Genomic DNA, 27,875 nt, shown 5'->3' on the forward strand with positions numbered 1-27,875 from the left:
ATGTTCAAACAATCCAGAGGACTGAGAAATATATAGATCGGACGGCATATAGAAAATGCTGCAAGTTTCAAGGACGAGCCACCTATTTTTGTGTCGGCACGAAAATATTCTATTGTTGTGAGGTAAATTAAAAAGAGTTAACTTTGAAGATGGATTAAGCATGTAATCAAGTGTTTGGAGATGGATTAGGTTATGTAATCAAGTGAAGTGAAATTCAGATTAGAATGATCAAAGAAGTTTACGCTACAGATAGGACGTGAATATTATTTTATTATTATTATTATTATTATTTTGACAGATGACATGGTGGATTCTCAAAGAGCCTCCTCCATGGGCCCATTTGGTTTGCGAAAAAAGGAAGAATAAAAGTGTGGTCAACGGGAAAGTAATGAAATGCCTCTTATTTGGTTGGAGTTTTCAAAGAAGAGAGACGGAAAAGTTGTATTCCCATGGGAATATGATTCCCACATTTCGGGCTCGTTTGGTTCGCGGGAAGCATTTTTCCTCCTATGAAATGAATATGATTCCTAAGAAGCATATTCCTGAGGAGAAGATGCCTGAAAAAGTACTTTTGGCATATTTAGTTGACAATAGAAAAGTGTTAGATTTCTAGAGTGTTTATGTTTGATTGACCATCCACTTTTCAGAAAAAGTTATGTGTAATTCCTATTATATCCTTAATAACAATTAGGTCTTTAATGCCTCTTTAATGCTGAATAGCTTTTTTGGAAAAAATAAAAATGAAGTGATTCCCGGCTCATGGGAAAGTAACTTTCTCATGTTTCTTATGAAAAAAACTTTTCCATAAAACATGGAAATCATATTCCCATGGAAATACAACTTTCCCATCTCTCTCCTTTAAAAACTCCAACCAAATAAGAGGCATCTCATTACTTTCCCGTTGACCACACTTTCTCTCCTTTTCCCGCGAACCAAACGAGGTCTTCATGAAAAAGTCTTTCTCACGAGAAACATAAGAAAGTTACTTTTCTATGAGCTGGGAACCACTCAATTTTTAATTTTTCCGAAAAAGACCATTCAATATTAAAAAGGCATTAAAGACCTAATTTTTATTAAGAATATAATAGAAATTTTATATAACTTTTCCGGAAAAGTGAAGGGTCAACCAAACATAAACTCTTAAAATCTGTCATTTTTTCCATGTTAACCAAACATCTCAAAAGTACTTTCTTAGGCATCTTCTTCCTAAAAATCTGCTTTTCAAAAATCATCCTAGAAAAATGCTTCCCGCAAACTAGCCTTAAATGTGGGTCAGCATGTTGCCCTTCCAAGCACGTGCTCGACATGTGATCGATGATGTTAGTTTTGTTGGATCCCCTCGCCCCCAGCCCCTCACCCCATCAAAAAAGAAAAAAACAAGCACGCTCATTCAGGAGGCATTAAAAGAAACTAACATGGGTCAACAGGCTGGGCCAACCACACACACGTGCATGGCTTCTGGACATTCGGCACATGATCAGGGGCAGACTGAATTGAGAGCATCCCACGTGTCCAAGGAGGGCTCCAGGCTTGCTGACTGGGTGGCTTCTTCCTGGCCAATCATTCCTCATGTTTATGGACTACCACTGCAGACTACCCTCAACATCTTAGAGATAGAATATATTCTGATGCTGTTGGGTTTGTTTATTCTCGTCGCGTACGAGGTGTAAGCCCACTGCTTCACCAAATAACGAGAAAAAAAAAATGCCTTCTTCTCCCATAGGCTACCCATCACCATTCTCAGTAATGGCAAATATGAAACGATTCATTGATTCACAAGTTCATGCTCAATCCATCAATTACAGCCTTCAAAAAAAGGGCACCAACCAATCTATTGTTGCGATGGAGTCAACTAAATTATGTAGAATTGGTAATTTAATCACTTTCTCTAAGTGAGATTCTACACATTCCCTATGAGCATACAAAATATTATGAAGGAAATAGGAAGTGAGAGATTTGATTCAAATATATGCTCCTACAAAACAGCCTTCAATATTTAATGATACGCTGCTACTTCTTCCTTTAAATGTGTGAGGAGAGCTTCCATGCTCTTTGTGGAATGATCTGAACCATCTCTGACACGCACGCTTACCTGCACATTAGAAGGCAATTAGAAGCACACTGTTTATTTTGAATAACAATTTAGAATGTAGTATATATTCCTTGATCAATAAAAGAACTCTGTTCTCATCCAATGTTGCATCCCTGTGAAAGCAGCAGACAATATACAAACTTATTGGAACAGTCAACTCACACACTACGAGACCATCCAACCAAATGCCATCACAATAAGCGAACACAGTATACGTATTCTGTTGAAATTCAACTACTAAGCTTTTTCATGCTATGTGAACAGTTACCAAAGGAAGGTTGCAACAATAGCATCATCCCGCGATAACAGGCACACAACATTGACAGCATAATGGTGTTACAATGAGCATTATTTTTGCCTCAAAAAGTATTATTTCAGTTATTAATAATCAAAATAATCACCATTACAGCGGTTGAGCATCAACGTTATAATGGAAAATAGTGAGCAATAACAGAAATAATGTTGCTATCTCTCCAATCACCATTCGCTTGAGAAAAAATATTATTTTTTCAATCCACGCAAGCCCTTTTGGAGGGAAAACTGATGCAAAAACTTTGAATATACAAAAGAAACAATATTTTTTGATAAAAACAATATCTTATTTAAAGAAGCAGACTGGTGGTGATGGCCATTATTTGCATTATAACGGACCATTATAATGCTAAAGAATGCACTATATCTGCCATTATTTTTCCTGTAATTTTATATAACATAACGGAGAGGGCCCAAAACCATTAAAATGGCTGTTATACTGTAATAATGGCTGCTACTTTAGACTAGGTTGCCAAGTAATAGGGTGGGTACAGTCTGAGTATTTGACACAGGCACGAATGTACTATAGTCTATAAATCCAAATCAAAAGTTGTGAGGTAAAACCTGCCCAGTCTTTGCTTCCTCCTCACCAACAACTAATATATAGTTGTATTGCGCCAATTGGGCCTCTCGTACCTGTGGAGATTTAAATATATGATAATGCTCAGTTGATGTGAAAGACAATAACATCAACTAGAGTGACATATAATTATTTCATGATGAGTTTTTCATTATTCATGAGTTTCAAGAACATTAAAATAATTTCATATGACAAGCCATAGCATGGCAACATATGGTATCTTAAATAATAAATGCAAAAAAACGAGAATTATTAATAAAATTTGCCTCTCCCAATGAACACAAGAGAGTAACTCTAAGCAGATACTATGCATGGAGTGTCTATTATAAGAACTCGCTCTGGCAAATTATTGGTGATACTGGAACTATATTTCTGAGACCCATGTTCATCATTAAGCAACATATATTGCATAGGAGCAGGTGATATACAATCTCCATGTAAGCCCATGTGCACCGGCATTAATACCATGTCAAAGTTTTGTTATTACTTTAATGGTTTAGACTCATAACTTCTGCATCAACGAAAGTACAGGTACATGGAGCAAAACAATTACTATGATTATATGTGGTCATGATATGGTAGCCTGGAAATATAATCAAGGGCTGGGGAAACAAACTCAAACCAAAAAGCTAATGGTCTATGCACTTGTGCACGACATTGACGTCACTGATTTTCGTGAAAAAGGGCATGAACTGGAGTATGCTAAATGAGCATGGATGGTCTGTGTAACTGAAAACATGCAATTGTAAATAAGGAAGCATATTTGCTAACTATGTGAAAATATTCAAGGATATTTGCAGACACCATGTTAGCCAGCATAGAGATAATGAGATCGAGTAGATGACCAAGTGAAGGAACTATGTATTTCTCACATCAACTTACAATAACTATTAATTAGCATGTGATTGTTAAAAACTTTAAAGTTTTACAGACTTGAGTTTCCGTGAGGATGAAAGATTTCCACTAATATGAAGGCATGAAAAAGATCAGGAAAAGCAAATTATGCCTGCAATGCAAATCCTATATTTAGCCTTTATAAAAAAAGACAAAAGCAAAATCAGTTACCATCTTATCTACATTAAGCTGAATTATTACCAGCACTTTTTTTTTCTAATTCTTTCTACAAGAATATCAAGCCTTAAATGCTAAAAATCTGAAAGGACTAGCATTGAGAATCACAAATATGATAATATTATTAAATGACCTTCCACCATACATTTCTCCTTTGACAGATACAACCAGAGAGGAACATATGGCAATCTATGAGACTGTAAAAGCAATAACCTTGAAGTTTACAACCTTAATGATGATCATGGGGCTGGACTGTTGCCTAGGTTAAGCAACTATACATGCAAATGACAAACTGTTTCCTTCTGGAGGATGGAGGTGGCAACTTTCTTTACTTTGTCCCCGCCATAAAAGTTCAGTGGAGGTAAGGATACGAATGTCTCTTATCAGAGAAACATAATATACTAATTTTTCTGACACAAGATGAAAAATGTCTCACAGAAGATCACAGGTAAAGAACCTTAATAATTTTATCGATATGAGTAAAGCCTGTTCTACTTACAAGCCTTTTCAGAAAGATCTCTATTAGCAATTTAAAAAGAGATTTGCAGGAAAAAGAACCCACTTTGTTATCAGTTTTACAAATTAGTGCGAATTTTATTTTTATTTTGTTTTGCAGGAACGCCCAGGTTATGATGTTTTCAGATGCTTCTGCTCCTCCCTCACAAATACATTGCATTCAGCACTCAGCAAATATGTGCATTCAATATAACAAGCAACTTCATTCACTGTAAAAAAGAAAATGTGCATTCAATTCCATGATGTATCTGATTGGAGCACAAGCAAAAGCATCAAAAAATTTTAAAATTGGGCCATTCTTGCAAAGAAAAAGGACTAAATTTGCAAAATAGTAAATTTGCAAAATTCCCTTTAGAAATGTAACAATTGAAGAAATCTCGAATACTAATAATCCAAGTTCAACAAGTCCAAATGCACAAAAACTTTATGATCAACCATAAAGCTGCGCTTGCTAATCATATGTATGCATATGTTATCCTGGTCCATTCTTATCTCAAACAGCCCCTAGAATTGGTCAACCTAACCATTCCCAATTCAGACTAACATAGACAACAACAATTAGAGATCAGGGTTGCAGCATATACAGTCAAGCACCTCATATTAATGCTAGTTAGTGTAAAGAGACGCTTAATTTCAGCATTTATGGTGATAATAACCAACAAGCCTTAATATACTTCCTTGCATTCAAGTATCCAAAATCAACAGGCATAAAATAACAAAGGAGAAATAATTAATGGGCAAATAAATAGCAAACCTTTTTCTGGATCTTTCTATCTGTTATGTCAGCATCAACATAATATCCAGCCTGATGTATCTGGTCACGTACCTATAATAGCAAAAAAAATTGATAAATAATAAGAAAGTCCATATAATGTTAATGATAGATGAAATGGATATAATTTTTTTTTTGGTTACCAAGAAAATGAAAAGAGAAAGAAAGAGAGGAATTTTCTGTTTTATTGTAGAAGATAACTCGTAAGGCAGATGGTGCATGTCAAAAGAAAAAACTACAAGAAATAGGAAGAAGAAAGACAGAGAGAGCAGAGGCAGGGAGTGAGAAGGAAGCAATTCATCCGCAAAGCAAATACTTGAGAAACAAAGGTTATAGTCACTCCCATATTTACAAAATCAAACACTATAAGAGAGCAGACAAAAAAACTTGAGCATCCAGTTTAGAGGATCACACATATATAGAATAAAACAAAAGGTTGCAACAACACAATATTATATAACATGGCATGAAAAAATGCTCAAAAGCTAGACTGGCCTCATCAGGCATTTGGACATGAAATTTTAATAAATTCTATTTTTGTTACATGCTTACAACAGAAATAACTCTTCCAAAATGATAGTTGCAATTTACAGGTATTTATCTTCCCAACAAAGTAATATTGTGGACAATTAAGAAACATGGAACTTTATTTTCATGTCAAGGATTTTGTAAACTTTGAATCATATAATGAACAGTTGACATGTGCTGCAAGTAAGAGTTACACTTAACAACAGAAAATTAAAAAAAAAAATCTGAAGAAAGAGTTCTATTCAGCATTCTCATTTTTAGAAAATGCAAGATGTAGCAGTTGCCACAAGGCTTTAGCAGATATCTTTTAAAGTTTTTTCTTTGCATTATATTGCAGATAAATCAAGCTTAAAGTGAAGTGAATTATTCAACAAACTCAAAATTCTCTCCTACCAAGTTGGCCAGGAAAAGGATAAAACTGGGAAGCTTTTCAATTAATATAAGTCATCAGAATCAGCAGTTTGCCATACATTACAGAATTTCTTGTTTAATGTTAATACAGTTTAAACAATTAAAACCAATTTGAAAACATCCAAATATGGTGAAAAGACATTGGCACAACTTCCAATCTCCAATACAAAAAAGTTGGTTAGATTTTTGTGGTACACATAAGAATCTAAGACTAAAATGGAAAAGAAAAACAAACTAAAAGCTAGGAAAAGCTACAGATGCCAAGGCAGTCCTCAACCAGGCATGTTCAAAGAAGTTCTCAAACAGTAATGGTGACTTCAATTATGATGATAATAGCAGTAAGAAGACGTTACAGCAAGGTTACATCCCACCAATCTTCAAAATACCAAATATAAGTTTCTAGTACAACCTGCTGGAATCAAATAGAGGTCTTTACAGGAATGAGCATCTATGCTAATGTTTTTTTACCTGTTTTGCATAATCTTCAGATTTTTCGCTTACATTACAAACAATCGCTTGGCGAGGGCTAAGCCAGAAGGGCCATTTTCCTTTATAATGTTCCAAAAGGATAGCAAACATCCGTTCGACAGAACCTAGGATAGCCCTATGTATCATCACAGGTCTTTCCATTTTCTTTTCATCTTCTGCCGAATATGATAATTTGAAACGAAGTGGAAGCTGGAAGTCCAACTGCAATAAGACATCCATAAGTTGACAAGCAGAAAAATATTTTGTCATAAGCCATAACATGTATCCTATGACTTGGTACCTGTAGAGTGGCACATTGAAATTTTCTCTTTAGGGCATCAAAAACACCAATATCAATTTTTGGTCCATAAAATGCACCATCTCCTTCATTGATCTGCATGCAAATGTTATAACCAAGTAGGTACAGAAATACTACCACTTGGCGCCTAATATCTGATCATAACTGTAGAGTTACAATAGGATATGTGCAATGAAAGTGGAAGTTGTTATGAGATGATGCATATTCGATACAAAGAATGACCATATATGGCACTACTATTCAGATCTCCTATTTCAACAACTGAAGAATCATGAGTTTTATTTTAATTTTTTTCCGAGTCATAAAAATCCAAAGAGAAATACAACAAATGAGAACTGAGAATAGACAAGTTACAGGACTTGTAAGATGAACAAAGTAGTGAAATACAGATGGCCATACAAATACAAGAACCTCTAATGACTTCAGGTGATATTTTACATTAATATTACATGATCCTTTATACTTGTGGTAGTTTGAAGTTCCATTATCTCTTACCATGCCTATGTATTCTAGTGAAAAATCTAATAAATCAATATTGCTAAAACAAGGACTGGGTCAGGAGAACAGAAACCAAAATTCTCAGATTAATGAACACATCGAACATATAGAAAGTAAATCCTAACAGTTGACCTGCATCCAACCTGAGCACAAAATATTTATTAGTTCCAAGCTTGGGAACAACTCAACAAAGTCAAAGGGTACTTGCAAATAGAGAATTTTTAGTGACTAGACTGGTAATGCATAAAGAGTGCCTGGCAGTGAGTTCAAACTAACTAGATACTGAAAAGCAAGCATCCCCCAAATGAAGGACTGAAAATTTAGCAGCAATAAGAAAAACTATATGGCAGTAAGATACGCCAGTAGTCCAAACAGCTGTACATTAGCAACTTACAAATTTAATACTCTAAACAGATAAAAGGTGCATATCTAGCAAACATGCACAGTCGATCGGATAGAATATCAAAAATGCGTACTGCAGCAATAAAAATAGAACTAGGTAGATCTAAGGAAAGCATTGACAATTCACAACCCTCAATAATTTAAAAAGGAGACAACTTATTTGATATTCATCACCTTCAGATACATATATGGCGTTAAACTATGGAATTTTGTTTCTGTAAGAGGTGAGGTCCAAACTGTGATTGGACAAATTTGACAAGACATGTACGTCAAAAATCAGACAGTTCCTCAATATGTTATTTGACAAAAGGACACCCTTGTCAGAATAAATGACTTCATACAAAGAAATGAAGACAGCTGAAGATTTGAGTGAACAATATGTTGCAAATAGAAGAAATTTTTCTTGCAAGTGACAGGAGAACAAGGAGAGTTTCTTTAGTTAACAGGAAAAGTATGCTGCCAATGAAACTAAAATTAAAAAGAATATGGATAGAATCACATTGAAGGAGATGAAAAATAACAGTTTCATTTTCTATGCAGGGTTTGTGGAGTGTATATAACATGTTTTGACGCCTTTGCAAAGAGCATAGCTATTGCAATTATTTCGAGCAGGTTCCTGGTAAAGCTTGCAGTGGAGGGAAACTGCATAAATACATGCAAGAAAATAAAATTCAAAAATGTTCAACACAATTATATTGCTTCATCATTAACACAGAAACATTGAATATTTATAAAAAAAAAAAAGCAAGTCCGTCCAGTTTTCAACTTTTAGTGAATGCAACATATTCCAAATTGGGCATGAGGAACCAAAATCACCTCTTACAACTACAATATAGAAAGAATGACAAAAAAAGAACCTTTTGGATTTTGGATTTTTTCTTCGTAAGGGAAATATAGAAGATTTCATAATTTAAAAAAGAAAAACTCGTAGCAGTTCTGATATAAGTACCAGCCATGGCCTCCCGAATTCATTGAGAGCATCAGAGAGAGCAGCCTCAGCTTTGTCCCATGTTTCTATGTCCCCCAGGTATTTCTCTGGCCGCTACAATTTAGAAACACAACATAAATAAAATGCAGAGTTCTTTATTCATTCAGTCAATGGTAAAACACATTGAAAGGAGTGACATAATATATTAATTACCAGTCTGACATATAAATATCAAAGAGAAGGGCTATAAACTGCCATGAACTGTTACAGAATAGGAAAAAGGAAAATCCAGAATCATGATAAGACAATTGGGTTCAACCACAATGCCCATGGCCCCATGCTTTACCCAAAAACACACACACACACACACACACACACACAATGCCCATGCTAATAAAGCTAAGGGCTGCAACAAGCAACATAAACAGGATGTCTGGAGGAAAAAAAAAATCAATTTTAACTTAGTGATATCAGTGATATGTTTCTTGCATGGAAAGGGAAAATCTAAGTTTTGATCTGTTTGGTTTGCTCAAAAATATGATGAGTTAAGGGAGATAAAAAACAATATCATAACTTCAACTTAGTGATATCACGAATATGTTTCTTTCAGTGGAAAAGGAAAATCTAGTTTTCGATACGTTTGGTTTGCCAGAAAATTTTACGAGTTGAGGAAGACAAATTTGCTAATCCCTTAAGTTCAAAATCTCTTTCTCTGGCATTTCTTTCTAGAGAACGAGAAGTCAAACTTTCCAGCAAACATCGAAACACTTTTTCATTATTTAAGTATTTCCTGCAAAACAGATAATCAGAAAAGGCTTTTCTAGGGAAAACTAGTTTCTAAGGTTCGTTTTGTTGCAACCAGATCATGGGGGCTGCATACAACAACTATTATTTTCCTTTCTTTAAGGTAAAATGGTTAACATCCTCAAAGGTTAATTATCAAGTATAGCAAATGCTAAACTCTAGTAAGGGTTTCAGTACCTAAAAAACAATAATACATTGGACAGATGTATATGAAAATAACAGGGTTAGCAAATCTGTAATATCAAATAGCATAGAGATAAGACCAAGAAGCATAGGCAAATCTGCACCATGAACCAAAGAAAATGATTTAAAATCAGCTGTATATTTCCTAGTTAAAAGGTGATATTTTTTCTAGCAAAAAAGGGTGATATATGCAGAAAATAAGAAAAAGTAATTTACCGTAGATAACTCCAACTCGAAAGTAAATCCAAATATGCCATATGTGTAACTAATAAATTCTAAAACGCTTTTGACCTCGTCTTTGATCTGTAGTCATAGGGAAACAAGATCAACCTTAGATGAGAGTAAAATTACTAACAAGGCTCGAGAATATTTTCATTAAGAATACAAATCAGCCAAATAGATTAGAAAATAAGACAGCTTATAACAACAAATGATGTAACTGATGCGGCAATAGAGGCAAAAATGCTAGTCAGCATGACTTCTTATGAATGTGAGAACTGTGATGATGCCATTAATTATATTTCATCTGTTATGATTGAATATGTCAAACTTCCCATTCAACCATGAAATAAAATTGTATTTCATATAGGCAACATGTTACTCATTACTACGAAGCATAAAACAAAAAGTAGGAGAGGACACCATCTTTTAATACAATTAAAGCAGCAAGATGTACCAAAACCATAACCCAGGAGCCTCACCACCACGTCGTGAGAGTGTAACTCAATCAAATCCACAACATTATTTTACAATAAGTTACTAAACAGACATGTCAGCCACCTTTTTCGTGCAGGTTGGGGAAATGACATCAGTTTTATTGAAACAACAAGTGCAAAATAAGTAAAAGTTTGCAGTTCATGAAAACAAAACTGAAGAAACTTTGTTGACATTATGACACAATGTAACAAAGAATCATCAGCCAAAAACAGGTAAATCAGTAACTAATAAAATTTAATCAATTCAAGGAACATCATAATTGATCTTTTATATACTGTTAAGATTTTAAAATCCGGTAACCACGTGAATGTGCAAAACATAATTACTATGGTGAAATGCCTAGACCTAACATACTATGGTTCCGTTACTCTCTTTTTTTGAACACAGTAAGATACATTATCCTGATTATAAATCTTTGCATGTCTCATATATAGTTCTATAGCAAATGCAAGCATACAAAAGATAATAGTAAGAAGAGAACTCCAGGTCAAGAACTGCACATTAAAGTGACCATACAATATGTAGACATTATTGCCATTTTAACAATAAAATCCGAGATTATGAGTAGTTAGGCACAGGAAAAAACCTAAAAATACAAGTACATACTCATCTTAACTACAGTAAAGTTTTCCATTTTTCAAAAACAGAAAAAGAAAGAAGTTGTAATGGATCGCTGTTCTCCGTTGTTAATGCTGTGTAAGTACCCCAGATATATGGGATCAGAACTATCAAAAGGTTAACTGCAGATCAATCCAAATACATTTCCAAAGATTCTAAAGAAGCTAGAACATGGCATATTAGAATATAAATAGCTTCATAAGAATTATCCAGACTGAACCACATTGCTTCTTTTCCTTATATTTCTTACTTGACAAAATTACACAATCCCCAGACACAAGAGTTACTGATAATTATTATAAACCAGTGGTAGGGCTATTAAATCTTTAATTTCCTAGATATGAATTAGTTGATCTTGTAATGCATGTAATGCACTGAGGCATTGGGATATTCTTCATTCTTCATATAAATCAATTTCAACTAACCTGGCTTTCCCTGCAAAATATATGAGCATCATCCTGCAAGAAAACAAGCATGTTGAAATATGCCAAAGGCTTGGGAGCAAGTAAAAAACTAAGAATTTTAAGCAAAAAAAATAAAAGAACAAAATCACAGAGGTGAATACAGAGATGATACCTGCTGAAATCTTCTAACACGTGTTAAACCAGTTAGTGCACCACTAAGTTCATTCCTGTGCAGCACTCCAAAATCTGCCAGCCGAAGAGGTAATTCTGCAAACCAAATCCAAATAATCAAATGTTCACATAGTGGGAAGGATTTTCTAGAAACCTGGAAAACACTAAATACAAATGAATTTTTTAGATTAAGAGTAAAAAAATTCTTACAAAATTTAATGTTTAATAAACATTTGATCTTTGAGGATCTCTTGGATAACTAATAGTAGCTGTTTGGTTGAAGATAAAACCTCTGATATTTCTTGAAGCTATATTTGGATGCACATCAATCATGGTCGGCGGAATTGTCCCGAACCGAGCAGTTCGGGGCATACCGAGCTATACCGGCAGCAGACTGAGACGGTTTCAACAACCAAAACGAAAGTCGTTGGGAGAGAAGGAAAGAGAGAAAAAGAGAGAGCAAGCAAGGGAGGAAGGGAGAGGGAAAGGGAGAGAAAGGAAGAGAGAGGAAAATCGCGAAATAAAAAAGTGATCCCCTCTAGGACCTCTGTTTCGAATGAAACAGGGGACCTGGGGCAAAGCCCCTCCTCCGCACGGGTTGCCGGCCTCTACCACCCTCCTCTCTCCCTCCCTCTCTCCCCCTTCCTCTCTCTCTTTTTCTCTCCCGTTCTCCCTCTCTCCCACCTTCTCTACTGTGTCGGTACAGGCTTGGCACATATTGGTAAAGGGGCGTATCGACCCGAGCCGCCGGGCAACCAATCCGAGCCCTGGTCCCAGCACAGCAAACCTTGACATCAATTATAACCACAATCATAAACGTAAGCCTCACTCCAAATTCTAAAGTCAACTTTGTATATCATTCTTTGCAAAATTATTCTCAATAATGGCCACAAACCATTGTTACTGCATTCTTTATGCAAATCTCTTCTTTGTTATTCAAAGTCATCTTCTCAATATATGATCTTGAGTTTTTACACAAATCCAACCCCCACAGCTTATAAAAGCCACCCCGGATCATTAGTATATCCTAAATAGGTTTTATCCTTCTCGATTTTACCAAGCATCTGCCTCAGCATTCTCATCTCTATCATTTCATCTGCCTTCTTATGTCTTTCTCTATTGCCCAACATTATGGACCATACAAATCTTTTGTATTTAATATCATCTGACAAAACTTCCCTCAAGTGTCCAAAGGATTGTATCAACCATAATAGCCCAAAGTACCTCATGTTTCATAATTAGCCTATAAATCAATTTTATACATCTTAATTTTTCTCTTTAATGTTTACATATAATAGGTCCAATTTTTTAAAAAGAAATATGGCCATACTATGATCTCTCATAGCTGTCTTTTTGTATGGTCACCTTGCTTATGTACCTTTCTTAGTTCAATTAATTTTTGGCCCTTGTTCTTCGACTGCTTGATCAGCACTTACCATTTAGTTAGACCTAGTCTCATCATTTAAGATTATGCCAAAAGCAAATAACAAACAACATGGAGCCTTCTCTATAACATCAGATGTACATTCGTCTATGACAACCGTACAGAAATATCAGCTTACTTTTGACCCTTGATGTGGTTTCATACTTTCATTATGCATGTAGATTCATTAATCTTGCTGCATAGACTTTTAATGCCTCTCGTGGCTTCTCATATGTGCCCATTACACTCTGAATATACCTGTCCGCATGGTCTTCATGCCTCCAAATTATTTCTCATGGACCCCCTAACATATGGCTTTTCAAGTCAATAAAGAATGCAACTGATTCTTCCTTCTTTAAAAAAACTTCCAACAATTGCCTAAGGAAGAAAATATACCACCATAGATAACTTTCCTAGCAAAAAAAAAAAAGCATGGCTAGAAGAAATTATATTTTTTCATAATCTTCTTTTTCCATCATCCTATCCTAGTAGCAAGGTTTGAAATCTCAACCATACAGTATTGTCTCAACCTTGTATCACATGTCGTATTATATGTGGGGGGTATCATCCAGTTTGGCGGACAATGAGTAGTTAAAGGGGGTGTGCTGCATCTTGTTCCATACTTGTATGCAAACAATACAAGACACATTTCACAAAATGTGAACCTTCCCTAGAACATTGTATCGTGGCTCACACATTTGAACCCGAGATACTTGGTGCAAATTCACGCATCATCTTTACTTTTATGAAAACTTAGGAGCATACTTCTTCAATCAATACTACTTTCATAAATGTCATGACTCAATGATCCTAATGAATAAGCTACTTTATCAGCCTGACCAAATTCATCTTAATATTCCATAATTTGATTGGTATTCAATATGCCACTAAGGACTTACCCTTTCTCATCATTTCTAGATCCATCTCTACTTGAGGTATTCAAATGAAACTATGGAAATCGTGCCAACTCCCTAACTAACTCATTCCTATAAATTCTGGTAAAGTTCTTTTTCAGTTGTTGCAGAAAGCAATCTTCCACCTTTATCTAATCATACCATTTGCCACAAACCATTTGTCACAACAGAAGGTGGTAGTAAGAGTAGTAGTTTCACTTTTCATGCATCTAACCCTAGCCAACTTGTAGTGAGTGAGTGTGTGTGTGTGTAGGATATATACGTGGTTGTGTGAGTAATTAGTCTTTTGCTCATTGTAAACTTGTAATTAAAAGGTAACAAATATGGATTGGCATCAATAGCTACGTAACATGTTGATCGAGAAATGTATAATTTGATACTAGGAAAGGAGACAAAAAACAAACCATCAATCAAAAAGCTACCACAATCCAAATAACACAGAAAAATATTACAGTAAACAACCTAAATATTACTTAATTAGTAGGAAAGTGAATCATCATTCTTGTATATATAAAGTAAATAATACAACTACAGTGACATAACTAATTTCTATTAACTGCTTTTTCACACAGAAATCAAGGATTTTCCATGCAAGCACTTAGCATGTTACGGTTCTAAAGAAATGAGTTCAAAGATTCAAAAAAAACACTTTCCAAACACCCTTCTCTAACATCAAAACACAGAAGAAAAATTTTAGATCTTAAAATCTTAACCCTTTTGCATTAAAGTTACATATAGTTTTTACACAAGAAAATATGTTCCAATAACATTTTTAAATACAGAAATTTGAATAACAAAAGGAAAAAATATTTAAAAAATTATCACTTATTAAAAGTCACTCAGACTGAAAATTGCATATTGCAAATAGCCTGAGCACATGACATTGTTGATTGGTTATTCCCTTATCATCAGAAAGAGAAATTTTGATTTGTTAGGCAAATAAGGTCATACACCAGCAACATAGTACAAGCCATTTCACTTAATGCAATGAGAAGAAAAAAAATTGCTATCATATCAATATGCCGTTGTGCCTATGGAAACAATGCAGCTAGGATCTAGTCTAGCAAACACTAATCATCAAGCCAAAAGTAGTTGGCACATTGACAATAATTTGACAACAGTGCTTCAACCATCGCTCAAGGTATTTGTCTGCATAAGTTGTGGAACATAAAAAGTACATGAGATGACCTAAACTGCTGAACTATTGAAAATACTGATTCATATAATTATATAGAAAGCAGCTGACCTCTATATGACCGAACCCTGTGCTCAAACATTAAACAGTGGCCAGGGCAATTCATTGGCTTAAGTCCAAATTCTTGTTTCTCTACCTGCATTTGACAAATTAAGTCTAACAAATTAGATGAAATGTGAACCAGGTAGCACACCATTGCGTACATACACATAGATATGGATGTACGTACGCATGGAGATGCATACAGATATAGAAAAACATATATATGCCCGCGCGCGCGCACATAAACATGTACATATATGTATATAGGTCTATGTAAATATGTATGTGTGTGCATGTATAATCATAAACTTCATAATATCCAGCATGGATAGTCAGAGTTTGGACTATTATGAAGTCCACACCCTAACAAAGCAGTGAACAAGGGCATCGTAACATGATCAAACAGCTCTTGAAGAACATATTACCTCAAAAACAAACATGTTCTCTTTGTAGTTCGCAGCATGCCCTGACGTTTCCCATAGTTGCATGTTGTACATATTTGGTGTCAACACCTGACAACCAAGTAAAACAAAAGGGACATTAAGAATCCAGCAACCAACTTACAAACTTATGTATCAGTTAGTACTTAGTAGAGATAGAAAATTAACCTCTTGGTAGCCTCTGTCCCTATACTGTACTCGCAGAAACTCTATTAACTTGTTATAAATTCTAGTCCCATGTGGCAGGAAGAAGCAACTCCCAGGACTGATTTTTTTCCAGAAAAAAGAATGTTATATGCCAGCAACAGCGAGGTACCATGGATGAAAAATTCAAGTTTGTGCTACCTAAGGGGATGGAAAAAGAAAAGCTCTTGATTCTGTCCCAGTAATCTGTGGTCGCGTTTCTTTGCTTCCTCTAACTGGGTGAGATATTCCTATAAAGGGAAAGGTTAAAAAAGATTAACACAATAAAAAATCATAAATATGTTTCAAGTGTGATGTCATGAGGGAGGAAGAAAGCATAGAAATTTAAAGGTTACAATTCCCCTCTTTACAAGAACAAGAATCAACCAGAAATCCATCCAAGTCAGGTCGACAGAGCTGCAGAATTCTTCTCGATACTCGTGCCCCATTAACAGAAAATATAAATGTAAAATATGAATGAAATTACTGTTTTGCAAGCTAGATCTAAATATTAAACAATGATTTATTGTTCAAAGCAACATATGCTTCAAAAAAAGTAAGCCACAAGTATTAAGAAAACAAAATCACAAGGGAGTGACAAGCTAAAAAAACATAATAACGTAAGAACTACAGAAAGATGTCATGATTAAACATAAGGAGGAAGTGAACATGCTGATTTTCTACTTTGGTTAGTTGACTAGTCCTTGTTCAACAACAAAAGACAGACTTATATAAAGTTTAAATAGATGACCAATATTCTTTGTGCATTTTTTGTTTGCTAAGAATGTATTTATACCCCTGTATCTTTATTAATGATTGACAGTGTCAGTCAAAACAGTAAGTGAAATCTCTAAATTCAATTTGGGAAACTTTCAAAAATGTTCAACAAGTTCAATGTCTGACTAAATTTTAATGCACAAGTATCCTAGGCAACATTTTGGCATTGTTTGTGCAATGAAAGCATGATACTAGCTGATTCAGCAGTTAAGGCACAACTACAGATGCAGCAGTTCAAGGTTCAATCTTCTGCCTGGGAGTACAGTTAGCAGAAAAAAGGGGGAAGAATAGGAGAATTGCTTCTTCTTTTTTTCTGGTTGGGGTGGGTTTTTTTTTTTTTTTTTTTTTTTTTTTGTGGGGGGGGGGGGGGGGGGTGTTGTTGGAGCAAAAGCGAAAGATGCATGAAGACCTTCAATTAAATGTGGTTTGACTGTATGAGAGGAAGAACGATGGCTGAGATGATTCCCATCTGATTTAATTCTTAACATCTACTCAATTTGATAAATGCACTCCCACTTTTGACTCGTGTTCTTCTCTTGCCTCTCTTAGAATGCAGGCTAAACCAAAAGGAGGATGGATATATTAAACATGGGAGTATCTTTAGCATTCCAGATGTGGAGATGTTTGGAGTCTGTCATCCGACCACGGAGCTTGCCAGATAATCTTAAAGATACTACAGACTCAAAATAAAACCAAGACTATCATATATACTCAAATAGAAGAACAAAAATGAGTATATGATGAGGAAGCAGGATAGAAAAAAAGAGCCTTTTGACAATCCCAGCATGACAAGCTTTATGAGGAGTTATACCTTGAGACGTTTAGAATCAGGAAAGGAAATCCCATAAACTCTTTGCAGGCTTTCACGATCCGATTTTCCCCTCCAATAGGATGATGAAGCCTGAACATTCAAATTTTAGCATTGCAAAGTGCAAACCAACTGCAAAATGCAGTTATTTAAATAATTACATTTCAGGACATAAATAATCACCTTTAAACAAGCAAATGCTTTTACAAAAGCAGTGTTTGGAATATGTGGTCCACGACAAAGGTCAACTAAAGGACCACATCTATAAACTGTGATGGTCTTGTCCTCAGGCAACTCATTTATAATTTCCACCTGCATAAAGTTGGCAGTTTCACCACATACAGTTATGCCAAATTGCAAAAGAACAAAAAAAAAATCTAAATGAGCATGAATAATTTGACCAAAGAATTTTCGCAATAGAATATTGCTTCAAAGTTCAAATATGGAACTTGGTATCAACAAGCAAACATTACATGCCCCTTTTTTTGTCTCCAAAGTCCAACATCAATGGGTAAATTGTGATGTTAAGAAAGATTGACAACTTAGAATGTACCACAACTATCAAATGGCAAAAATATCAACTGTCACTTGCCTTAAACTTATTTTCTGAAAACATTTCAAGAGCCTGTTCTCTGGACACTTCAATTCGCTCAAAAGGTTGCTTTTCCTGCAAGAAGAATTTGTAATAAAATATTATTTATCTATGTAGAGAACTATCAATGACATATATAATTTTACTAGTGAATTCAGTTTAGAAAAAATATTGTACATGTTAGCAGGTCAACCATCTGATACAACTAAAAAAGTTCTTTTAAATTTTAATCATGTGAGCCAAGATTCCTAGCAGTAATTGGACCTTATTTGCTGCAATAACTTGCAATTACTGTGGCTATTGACCTAATATCATTAGCTCCTACTAGATCATCTATGTTATCTCATAGACCTGCTTGTCACCAACATTTCACTAACTAAATTGGCACTTGTACACTCTTTTGTAGTGTGGTCAAGAATCATATTGTCTCATCCAAGTGTTCTAGTGCAAAGGCCTCATGTTTACAGCGTAAAGCAGTAAAGAAATCTAAATATCCAAGTACAGTGATGTCCAACCTTTGTCTATGCAGTGACACTGATGATGAACATGAGTAGAAACCACTCTTAAATACAAACATCCCATATTATGTCCAAAACAGCCCTTAAGATATCAGAGTCCCACTTCATGGATTTTTCATTATTCTTCTATTAGTCAAATATGATCAAATTTTATTTCCATTACAACATTTTCTTGACACAAGAGTCCAAGTGAGTTCTGAGTTCAAGGTGAGAAGTTATGGTCACTTAACCCTGCCAAGAGGCCCTGAGCTAGACTTTGTAGAAAGCACCATAGAATTTTCTATAGTCATTTTTTGTGACTAACCAGCCTTACTGAGAGCAGCACCAAACATGGTCTGCCCCATGTTACAATATTATACTGCGATCAAACTAATACACGAAAGGTGTTGGAAAAGGAATGGAAACTGTTTGATTGGATCTCAGAATGTAACCTATCTAAAAATTGGTTTTTTTCCCAAGAAAATATTGTAATAATGATATCCTGGCACCGTTTCTTCACGCATCAGACGAATGTAGTTTCCAATATAACCAAACTGTCACAACCTGTTTGCATCTAATATTACTTCTCTTGTCCCATATAAATACTTTCATATCCAAAAGGCACCTATAAATAGACCTATCCTCCCATGGCCTGCATGTATGACTGAGAAAAGCCCAAGAACATGAACTATCTAAGTCAAGCTTGACTAACACAAAACCCATTATAAAGTAAACATGAAAATGTCCAACAAAGTGTAGCATTGCATGCCCGTGTGATTGCCATCCAGTAGAAATGCTTCTCTCTCTCATGCCCATGCTCACTCTTGAAAGCTTCTCTTTTTGAAAAGAACTTTGCTTTCTGTGTGTTTTCTTTAAACTAGATCTGTACATCCTTTGCACATGAATTAACTGATGTTTTAATGATACAAATTACGGGATTGGAATTGTGCACGGAACAAAGAGAGGAAAGAGGATTCGTTCTCTTCTCTCTCTAGGTGCAAGCACCAAGGCACGCCTTTTGTGCAGGCCCCATTATTAGAAAAAATGGGAGGCTTCACCAGAGTCTGGCTTCAACCTAGAGGAGTTCACATTAGATAAAGTAGATAAATTCTGCATCTTCCCTTTTACATCTTAGCACATTATTTTTTCTTTCTCCATGATTTTTGCTTCTCCCTTCTTATTTGAGATTGATTCTCTGAACCTCTTAATATCCATCATATTTTGCATCCCAAAGTACATCATCATGTAGGATAGCGCGCCTTAATGAAGTTTTCAGAACTCCTCAAATTTTTTTTCTTTTGCAAAAGTTTGTTAAATTTAGAAGGGGTGATATCTTTACCTTTACCTTTCTAACCAACAAAATTGAGCGCACAGCTTGTATCATAGGTCGATTTATAAAAATCGTATTAGATTAAATCTACTAGACAGGATTCAGTCTACAGCTTCGCCCTTTTCTCTTCATTAACTTGTTATGCATAAAGGATAAGCCTAGAGGAACATTAGGATAAGGCAGAGATCATATGTCGAGCAAAATCTCCCAAAGTGATTAATCTGAACATCAAGGCCATCTCATAGGGCATACAACATAAAGGACCACTGGTCTCAAATCACGGTTAGAACATGGATCAAGATCACTTAACTGCCAGCATAGACTCTGGCACTTGGTACCAAGCCAATCCTTAAACTTACAAAATTATCCTACTCTTACAAACCCTTACTTCTCAATGAAAGTTTGACCAGCAGTTTCATAACATGTTTTTTATTGTGGGAGATTCTTAGTTCATTATCCACCTTTATGGTTTGCTGGGCATACAGCCTGCTTATCAGTGTGATAGGTCCTCTATAAGTGGGACACTTTAATCGAATGAAGCACATGGACAACGAAGTCTGGGGGACAGGGGCACTGCATTGGAATCACAATCTAAAATTTTTTTGGATACTGGTACTCACTCTTTTAGATGGTTTGCAGTAATACCAAAAACATAAAATAGGAAGAGCAATTGCTCTGCCAATTCCCAATGTGCCTCTTCTACTCATCAGCTTCCATTCCTACATGGTGATACTAATAGATAAAGTGATTGAGCGACCAAACGAGCCTTACTTTAGAGGAGTATAGGAGATAGTCTCTCATTTTTTTGTATTGGACATGCATCCTTATGACATCAGTGTACTTTTTCCATTCTCCGTAAGAAATCATTGATGGATTGTATATGTTGGGCCTTATTTGTGGTAGCTAAGGCAAACAGCCCCCTTGCTACTATGATAGAGAGCTGTCTGCTTGTTGCCAATCCAAGCCTGTTTGCCTTTCTTTTGAATTGTCCTTTTGAAGAGCAGGGGACGAACATAAAAAGTAGAAAGCATGATATCTTGCTCAGAGTCCTTAAATCTATGTGCATATACTTTGTTTTATATTGTGATAAAATTATTGCAATATCTGTAACTGTAACTTTTGCTCACCAACTTTCAGTTGCTAAACTAATTCAATGTGTAGGAAGAATACCCATTTTGACTTCTTACAAGTGATTAAAACAGAAATGATTCCAAATATGTGTCTGGTCCTCAACACTCATTATTAATAAATGCTACATTGATGCTTTCTTATTGCTTAACAAATATTTCAATATGGCAAAAAGGTAACTTACAAAAGCACATTGCTGACTTGTAATGCTCAACAGCATAAGTGAAAACATTCGAGGAATAAAAGAGTGAAAAATATAAATTCAAGGAACAATTGCAATTCGTAATCACCTATATGTGTCTACATATCATAACAAAATGTTTACATTTGCAAGACATAAACCAGACAAATGCACGATCTGACCAAGCACGCATAGCAGAAGTTTGTAAAGAACAATACTACAAAGCATGCCCAGAAGTGTCCTATATATGTACTTAATTTTCATAATCTTTTTTTAATAGAATATATTTTTCATAGCTTTGCTTTCTTGGAACAAAATTTTTCTAACACACACAAAATCATGTTCACTAGGGATGGCAAATAATCTGCTTTGAAATTGAAACCTTAAACCTTGTTATTTGCAAGCGGACGCTATTAATTCCTTGGATACATTCTTTTCTACTTTCTAGCATCGAATTAACACTATTTTCATCTTCAACTAGAGTTAAACATGAAGTTATAGGGCTATCATGAAGGATAATCTAATGCATTAGTGTAATGTTACCTTGATTATTTATGTAAACATGATCAACTAATGCATGTGAATGCCTCTAGAAATATCACAACTGACAAATAAAATTGTCACAGACCCTTCCTAGAGAGCTTTCCATTATTAATAATTGAAAATAGGGATCGCTCTATATACAAGTAACAAGATCAAGCACTATCAGAATGCATGGAAAGTTTTTGGACACAACATGGAAATTGGGAGTAATATTGGGGTAAAAATCATACCGCAGCAGCTTTGCTTGCACGAGATTTGATTTGATCAAAATACTCCTCATTCAAGGTCAAGTCATCATAGAATGCATCATAGTAGAAACCCTGCAAATGGTCTAGATCAAATCATATGTTCACATAAACATGCCAAAGTCAGCTAAACATGAATGTGAGGTAGATTTCAATATTAATTTTTACCATCTTGAGATCGAAAGTTTATAAGCAAAGAGTACGCATGCAGATACATCAATATGGTGCTCATAACAAAAGGCAAATTGAAGCATCCACCAGTAATACCATATAATAAAGTCACTATAATTTGAAAAAAAATGTGCAACCATCATATAAGCTATAAATGTTTAGGACGGAATCAAACACCATCCATATTGGATCCATTTAATATAGTAGTCAAGATTTTGGCCCATAATATACAAATAGAGAAGACAAAGTCATGTTGGATACAATTCCATTCTCTTTTTTGAACTATTTTAGCAGTAATTTCTTACTTGGATCCATAATTTCTGACCTAGACACTAAAACATGGATCGCGACCATATCTACTATATCAGATCTTTTTCAATCATGTTTGAGTTACAGTCACTTTGATCCATACGCAACTAAGCATTAACCAGCAATGGCCAGAATCTAGATCCGTACAACTGCAAGACAAGGTTTTGTTCATAAAAGATCAAGGAATGATTAGAATGTTCAAAATGTTCATGCGGAATGAAATAGAATTACAACAAATGTAGCAGAATAAAGCCTGAACAGATTTTTCGGTTAATGCAAATTCCATGAATTTCTTTTACCATGTAATCCTAATATTAAGTAAATTACCCTCTGACTCTTGTTTTATTTCTCGTTCGAGACCAGTCTTTGATTGCTCGTGTAACAGCCCTGGCTCAATACAAACACTCAATGTCCCTTGAAATCTGGAAAAACCATGGGGCAAAGAAGATAAATCTCTTATTTGCCATGCACCAAATAAGTTGGATGTTAAGTATTTCTCACATCCTCTATAGGTTCTGTCGTAAAATGAGTTGTTCCCATCTAAAACAGTGCCATTTCCTTTTTTTTCTTTCATAACTTATGCAGGGCTGATGCACTTATAATGAAAATTTGGAGGAAAACACATAAGGATGTTAAATGAGATGCAAAATGATATAATTACCAGTTTAGGCATGAATTTAAAATTAAAAAAAAAATTATAAAATATGTAATTCATGCTAGAAGAAAACATGAACAACTGTACTCCAGCTTACAAAATCTGTATATTTAAATTGATGGTATTTAAGTTAATAAAGGTTGGCATGTCACCTTTTACAGAATTTAGTAGTGTAAAACCAGCTTGACTAAAAAAGAGGTGGTTTAAAACATTAAAAAAAGTCGGGAAGATCTCAGAATTCAGTAAAACGGACTAGTTGGGGCAATTGCCATCAAGGGAAGGATTCTAGAGACACACGGACGAGGCATCAAAGTCATTACTAGCAGTCTGTATTTCAGCTATCTATAATTCGGCAACCTATACAAAGTTATGGTAATGACAACAATATAAGCAAGTCTGCCACAAATTAGATATCCTTATTCCACCTGCACACATCAAACTTATGTGGGCTATGCTTGTGGATAAAGAAGATTTTGACGATGCATGTATGGAAATACTAATAACTAATTATTCCTCTTTGCCAATTTCTTTAACTAAGCACTGATAATTTACTCAGGCAATCTTTTTAATGTTGCAATATACTGTCACAGATTCTACCAACTCTTATTTGTGAAAAACAAATTTGGGGCAAGTAGCAACATGACAACAAGCATAGGATCAGTCTAGCGATAAACTTCAGAGAGACAAAGGATACTGCAGGTAATATGACCAACATGTCAAGATCTATTATCTCATTACCTCCCCTCTAGTAGTACATGGCCCAATGCACAGCTTGCAACCAAATTCCATCTCAACAGACTGCCATTAAAAGAGCAGTAGTCAAATTTAGTAAAAGAACACCTAAAAGTAAACAGATTGCTTATGAACCTGAAGGGTCAGAATGAACATAAGGATGCTGGAGATAAATAAATTTCAAAAGAAAATAAAAGAAAAGAACTATGACTAAGAACATGAAAAAACATTAGACTGGGCAGTTTCATGTTTTATTACTACAGCAGAAGTATAAAAGAAGGAAGTTGCATCTCTAACATGAAAGCACCTGTCCAAGAATGTGGGCACTGGAATGCCAAAAGGTATCACGCCCTTCATTGCTGTCAAACTTAAACAACTTCAGCTCACAATCTCCCTCTAGTGGCCTTGTCATATCCCAAAGAGTTCCATTTACCTTAAGACAAAAAAAAAAAAAAAAAAAATCAGAAGAACTTTTCAACCGGCACGTTAGCGGAATCTCTTTTTTGTGAGCATAGAAAAGCAACAGCTGGGAAATTCTATAGAAGAATTCTTTAATGAACATTTTAAAATTCCTATGTTTCAGTTGATTGTCTATCTCAAAAACAATATTCTTTTGCATATTCTTTGCTCTGTAACTCTCATGAAATCAATCAATCTACCTTTTTAGCTTAGAAAAACCGTATACCGTGATTCCAAAGACAGCCAAAACTAGACGATATGATTGGTACCATGCCATTCTAGCATGAAATTGGCACCAATACAAGTGCTAGGATACCGAAACAATTGTACTGGTACATACCGGCCATACTGGTGCATACTGGCGATCATATCAGCTGTACCAGTGGGTAATGACGGTTTTCACTTTTCAATTTTAGAAATATGTTATTTTCGGTCTGTTACCGTAGCAATGCCATACCCTTCCGATGGAAAATTATGGGGTTTGGTTCGTATTTAAAACCTTGCAATATACTATTACAAGAAACAAGATTTTCAAACCTGTTAGATGTGGAAAAATGAGGCATAACATCAAGGGAAAAATATAATTACCAAGAAAAGAATACTTCTATTTGATGTCAGAGATCTATGGATTGAAATTTTGCTATATGTAGCTAAGAGGTGATTTTAAGTTACAACCAAAGAAATAGTTATTAAGCAAGTTTAGTGATGAAAAAGCAGAACAAACTCGTATAATGCATTCACATTGTTTAGCCGCAGGTAGCAGCATCTGCAGTAAGTATAAAAATTAGAATGAGCAGATTGACCAATGAAAAAGCAATTCACGTGGGTAAAAGTGCCTGAAAAGCCATTTATGTCATTAATAAAGTGACCTTTAGTGGTGAAATGTCAAGTGCTAAGTCAGTTCATGATTATTCATCCATTTATATGTTAGCATGTGATGTCACTAAGGATCTCAGTCTGCATAGTAGGATAACCAAGCCATCAATTTTGGGCAGACAGAAGATGGCTTGTTAGTTAGGATTTTTCAGCTTTTCACTATCTTCCATGCAGGCATTCTCCCATCAAAAGAAGCCCATCGAGGAATCTAAAGCCAGTATGACAACATGTAAAATATAAAAAGTGATGTAATGAATCAAATACGTACTTGAGCTATCAAAGCACTTGCAGCCAAGCCACTTGAAATTCCCTGAGCAATGTCAATGGGTGATGTCATCCACTTTTTGCCCTCCTTGGTTGTCCCATCGGGCAATGTTATTCTAGAATGCGATATATATATGCAAAAAATGTAAAAAGTGAAATGCAGTTTTCAGACAAAAACAATGTCCATATGAAAACGTATATCATTAATAATTGAAGTATAATGGCTGATATCAGCACCGTTAAGTTTGTGAGATGAAATATTAAAAGGTGCTCGGTGTCAAATTCTCAAATGTCTGAAAAAAATTCGCAAGTTCTCCCAGCAATTTTTTTATCAAATTCAGCCATATTGCCTTAAAAAATCGTTCAAGCAATATGCTTTGGTTTCTATAGATATGAAGGTTTCATAGGCTGCACATTGTTGAGAAATATCGTTGACAATCACACTTGGATAGTTGAATGAAATGACTGCCACGAGCAAAGCTACGTCTAATACTGTCGAGAGTTTTAGGCCAAATTTTTCGCTTAAGACCATCTTTAACTCCCAAGCAATTAATAAGTTACAGAACATGAGATGAAATCTAACAATTCTAACATTATAACAACTTCTGGTTTTCTTTAACGTGCAGCCACAAACGGTTAATAGAATAACAAGTGAATTTTCCCATTCTCATAGCAATTCTAAAGAAAAACTTCATAGTTGCATTGGCACGAAATAGGACATCCTGTCCACTCAAAACAGTTGCCAATTACTTAATAAATAAAATTAGTCACACCAGGGTATCCTCTATACACTAAGCCAAAGATTGCCTATTCTGACCCCCTTCACTATGGAAAGTCACAGGTACTTTGCCCGCCCCACCCCTACCCTGCAAAACTATTAGCCCTAACTTAAATCTTGTTAAACTTTTTAACACCCCTTCACATCTTCAACTTCCAATTGCCCATGTGAACTGTAAAAGGCCGAAGTCACTGTAAAAGAATAGATACTTGTATGTCACCAAGAAATAAAGAACACAAAAGACAGTTGAGTATCATAATCTTTAATCACCATGTTTGAGATAAAAACCTAGCACCATTCTCTGCCAATGTAACAGAAAAGGATTAGGACAGGACAAGATAAATCAATTGGATGCTCCCGTCCAATTTCAAAGAGCCCAGAATCAATCCAACCAATTTATTTGTATTATTAACCACAACAAAGCAGTGAACCTAACTCATAATTCATCATTTCTGACCTAACAAGAACACTTGGAATCCCAGCACACGAACTCAAAGAATCATAGACTACACATCTAAGCTCTTAAAATATCTGGATTAAACTAAACAATAAAACGGCAAAAGAATATAAAGAACTCGCATTCAAGCCAGAGATGGAGGTAGGCATACCGAAAAGAAGAGTTACTTTTAACCACATCAAAACCAATGCAACCAACTCATTCATCTTATTAACCACATCAAAGCAAAGAATCCAAGTCATGATCCACCATCCCTGACCTAACCAAGATTGTTCAAAAATACCAGTTCTTGGAATACCGGTATACGAACTCAAAGAATCTAAGATCTCGAAGTATGTGAATTGAAAATAAACAACAAAAAAGGGTAAAAAAAAAAAATTAAAGAACTCGCATTAAATCCAGATATGGAGGTACGCATCCAACGAAGAGAAGACTTACTTTATGGGTTCCCCGCTGATTTTCTGGCGTTCGGCGAGTTGCTGGGCCTGGATGGACTCGAACATCCGGATGCGCTTCTCGATGATGGCCTCGAGGTAGGCATCGTCTTTGGAGGCCTTGGGCTTGGCCTTGCCCTTCACCTCGCCGGCGCGGCTCTCTCCCATGGCGGACGCCGGCGGTGGCGAGAGGACGGCGGAGAGGAAGCGAGGAGGGGTGGCGAGGGGCGGAGGAGCGAAGAAGGGTCGCGGGACGGAGACCAACCGGCGGAGGCAATGGAGCATAAAACTTAGCTTGAGAAGGGCGCAGAGGCGGCGGCGGAGTTCCTTTTATTGGGTTTCCAGGGTGCGAGTAGGTCATTGGCATCAACGCACTCCCCATTTTCTATTGGCCTGATCGACGGGTTTCACTCGTTACGCTACTACTGTGGGTAAGGAAAGTTGTCGGTTTAGGAATATGGGGTTTATTTATCAATTTTATGTTCAAAAACCATAACGGAAAAATTCAATAAATAGGGGGAAGTCGGAGGTGTCCTCGGAAAGCCCTGCATGGTTGTTGCATTGGATTCGAGCAAATGGCAATTCTGTTATTAGCCTGTCTAAACTTTATATTATAAACGGAGAGAAATAGTGGATGGATTTTTTTCT

General features: G+C 35.6%; 1 protein-coding gene across 1 annotated transcript; it reads right to left on the reverse strand.

Moving 5' to 3' along the window:
* Window positions 1-1,744: 1,744 nt before the first annotated feature.
* On the reverse strand, window positions 1,745-27,592 carry LOC103715984 (threonine--tRNA ligase, mitochondrial 1). Its single transcript, XM_008803800.4, has 21 exons — window positions 27,232-27,592; window positions 25,563-25,674; window positions 24,267-24,392; window positions 23,966-24,025; window positions 22,078-22,167; window positions 18,169-18,243; window positions 17,760-17,888; window positions 17,580-17,669; window positions 16,154-16,242; window positions 15,977-16,073; window positions 15,794-15,880; window positions 15,378-15,462; window positions 11,796-11,890; window positions 11,645-11,677; window positions 10,101-10,187; window positions 8,919-9,011; window positions 7,052-7,144; window positions 6,751-6,972; window positions 5,326-5,397; window positions 2,969-3,040; window positions 1,745-2,092 (listed from the first exon to the last, which is right to left on the reverse strand). The coding sequence occupies exons 1-21, from the start codon at window positions 27,510-27,512 to the stop codon at window positions 1,997-1,999; spliced, it is 2,184 nt and encodes a 727-aa protein (XP_008802022.1). The 5' UTR covers window positions 27,513-27,592; the 3' UTR covers window positions 1,745-1,996.
* Between the last annotated feature and the right edge of the window lie 283 nt (window positions 27,593-27,875).

This window comes from Phoenix dactylifera, chromosome 1 (assembly GCF_009389715.1).
Source record: "Phoenix dactylifera cultivar Barhee BC4 chromosome 1, palm_55x_up_171113_PBpolish2nd_filt_p, whole genome shotgun sequence".
Lineage (NCBI taxonomy): Eukaryota > Viridiplantae > Streptophyta > Magnoliopsida > Arecales > Arecaceae > Phoenix > Phoenix dactylifera.

What these genes read in the sequence shown, in the direction of transcription:
- LOC103715984 (XM_008803800.4), bottom strand. Translation starts at nt 27,512, where the DNA reads ATGCTCCATTGCCTCCGCCGGTTGGTCTCCGTCCCGCGACCCTTCTTC. An exon ending in CATGTACTACTAGAGGGGAG is followed by an intron (nt 22,168 to 23,965) that starts GTAATGAGATAA and finishes GACCATTTGCAG; the next exon opens with GGTTTCTACTATGATGCATT. An exon ending in CTGAAGATTATGCAAAACAG is followed by an intron (nt 5,398 to 6,750) that starts GTAAAAAAACAT and finishes TTGCTATTATAG; the next exon opens with GTACGTGACCAGATACATCA.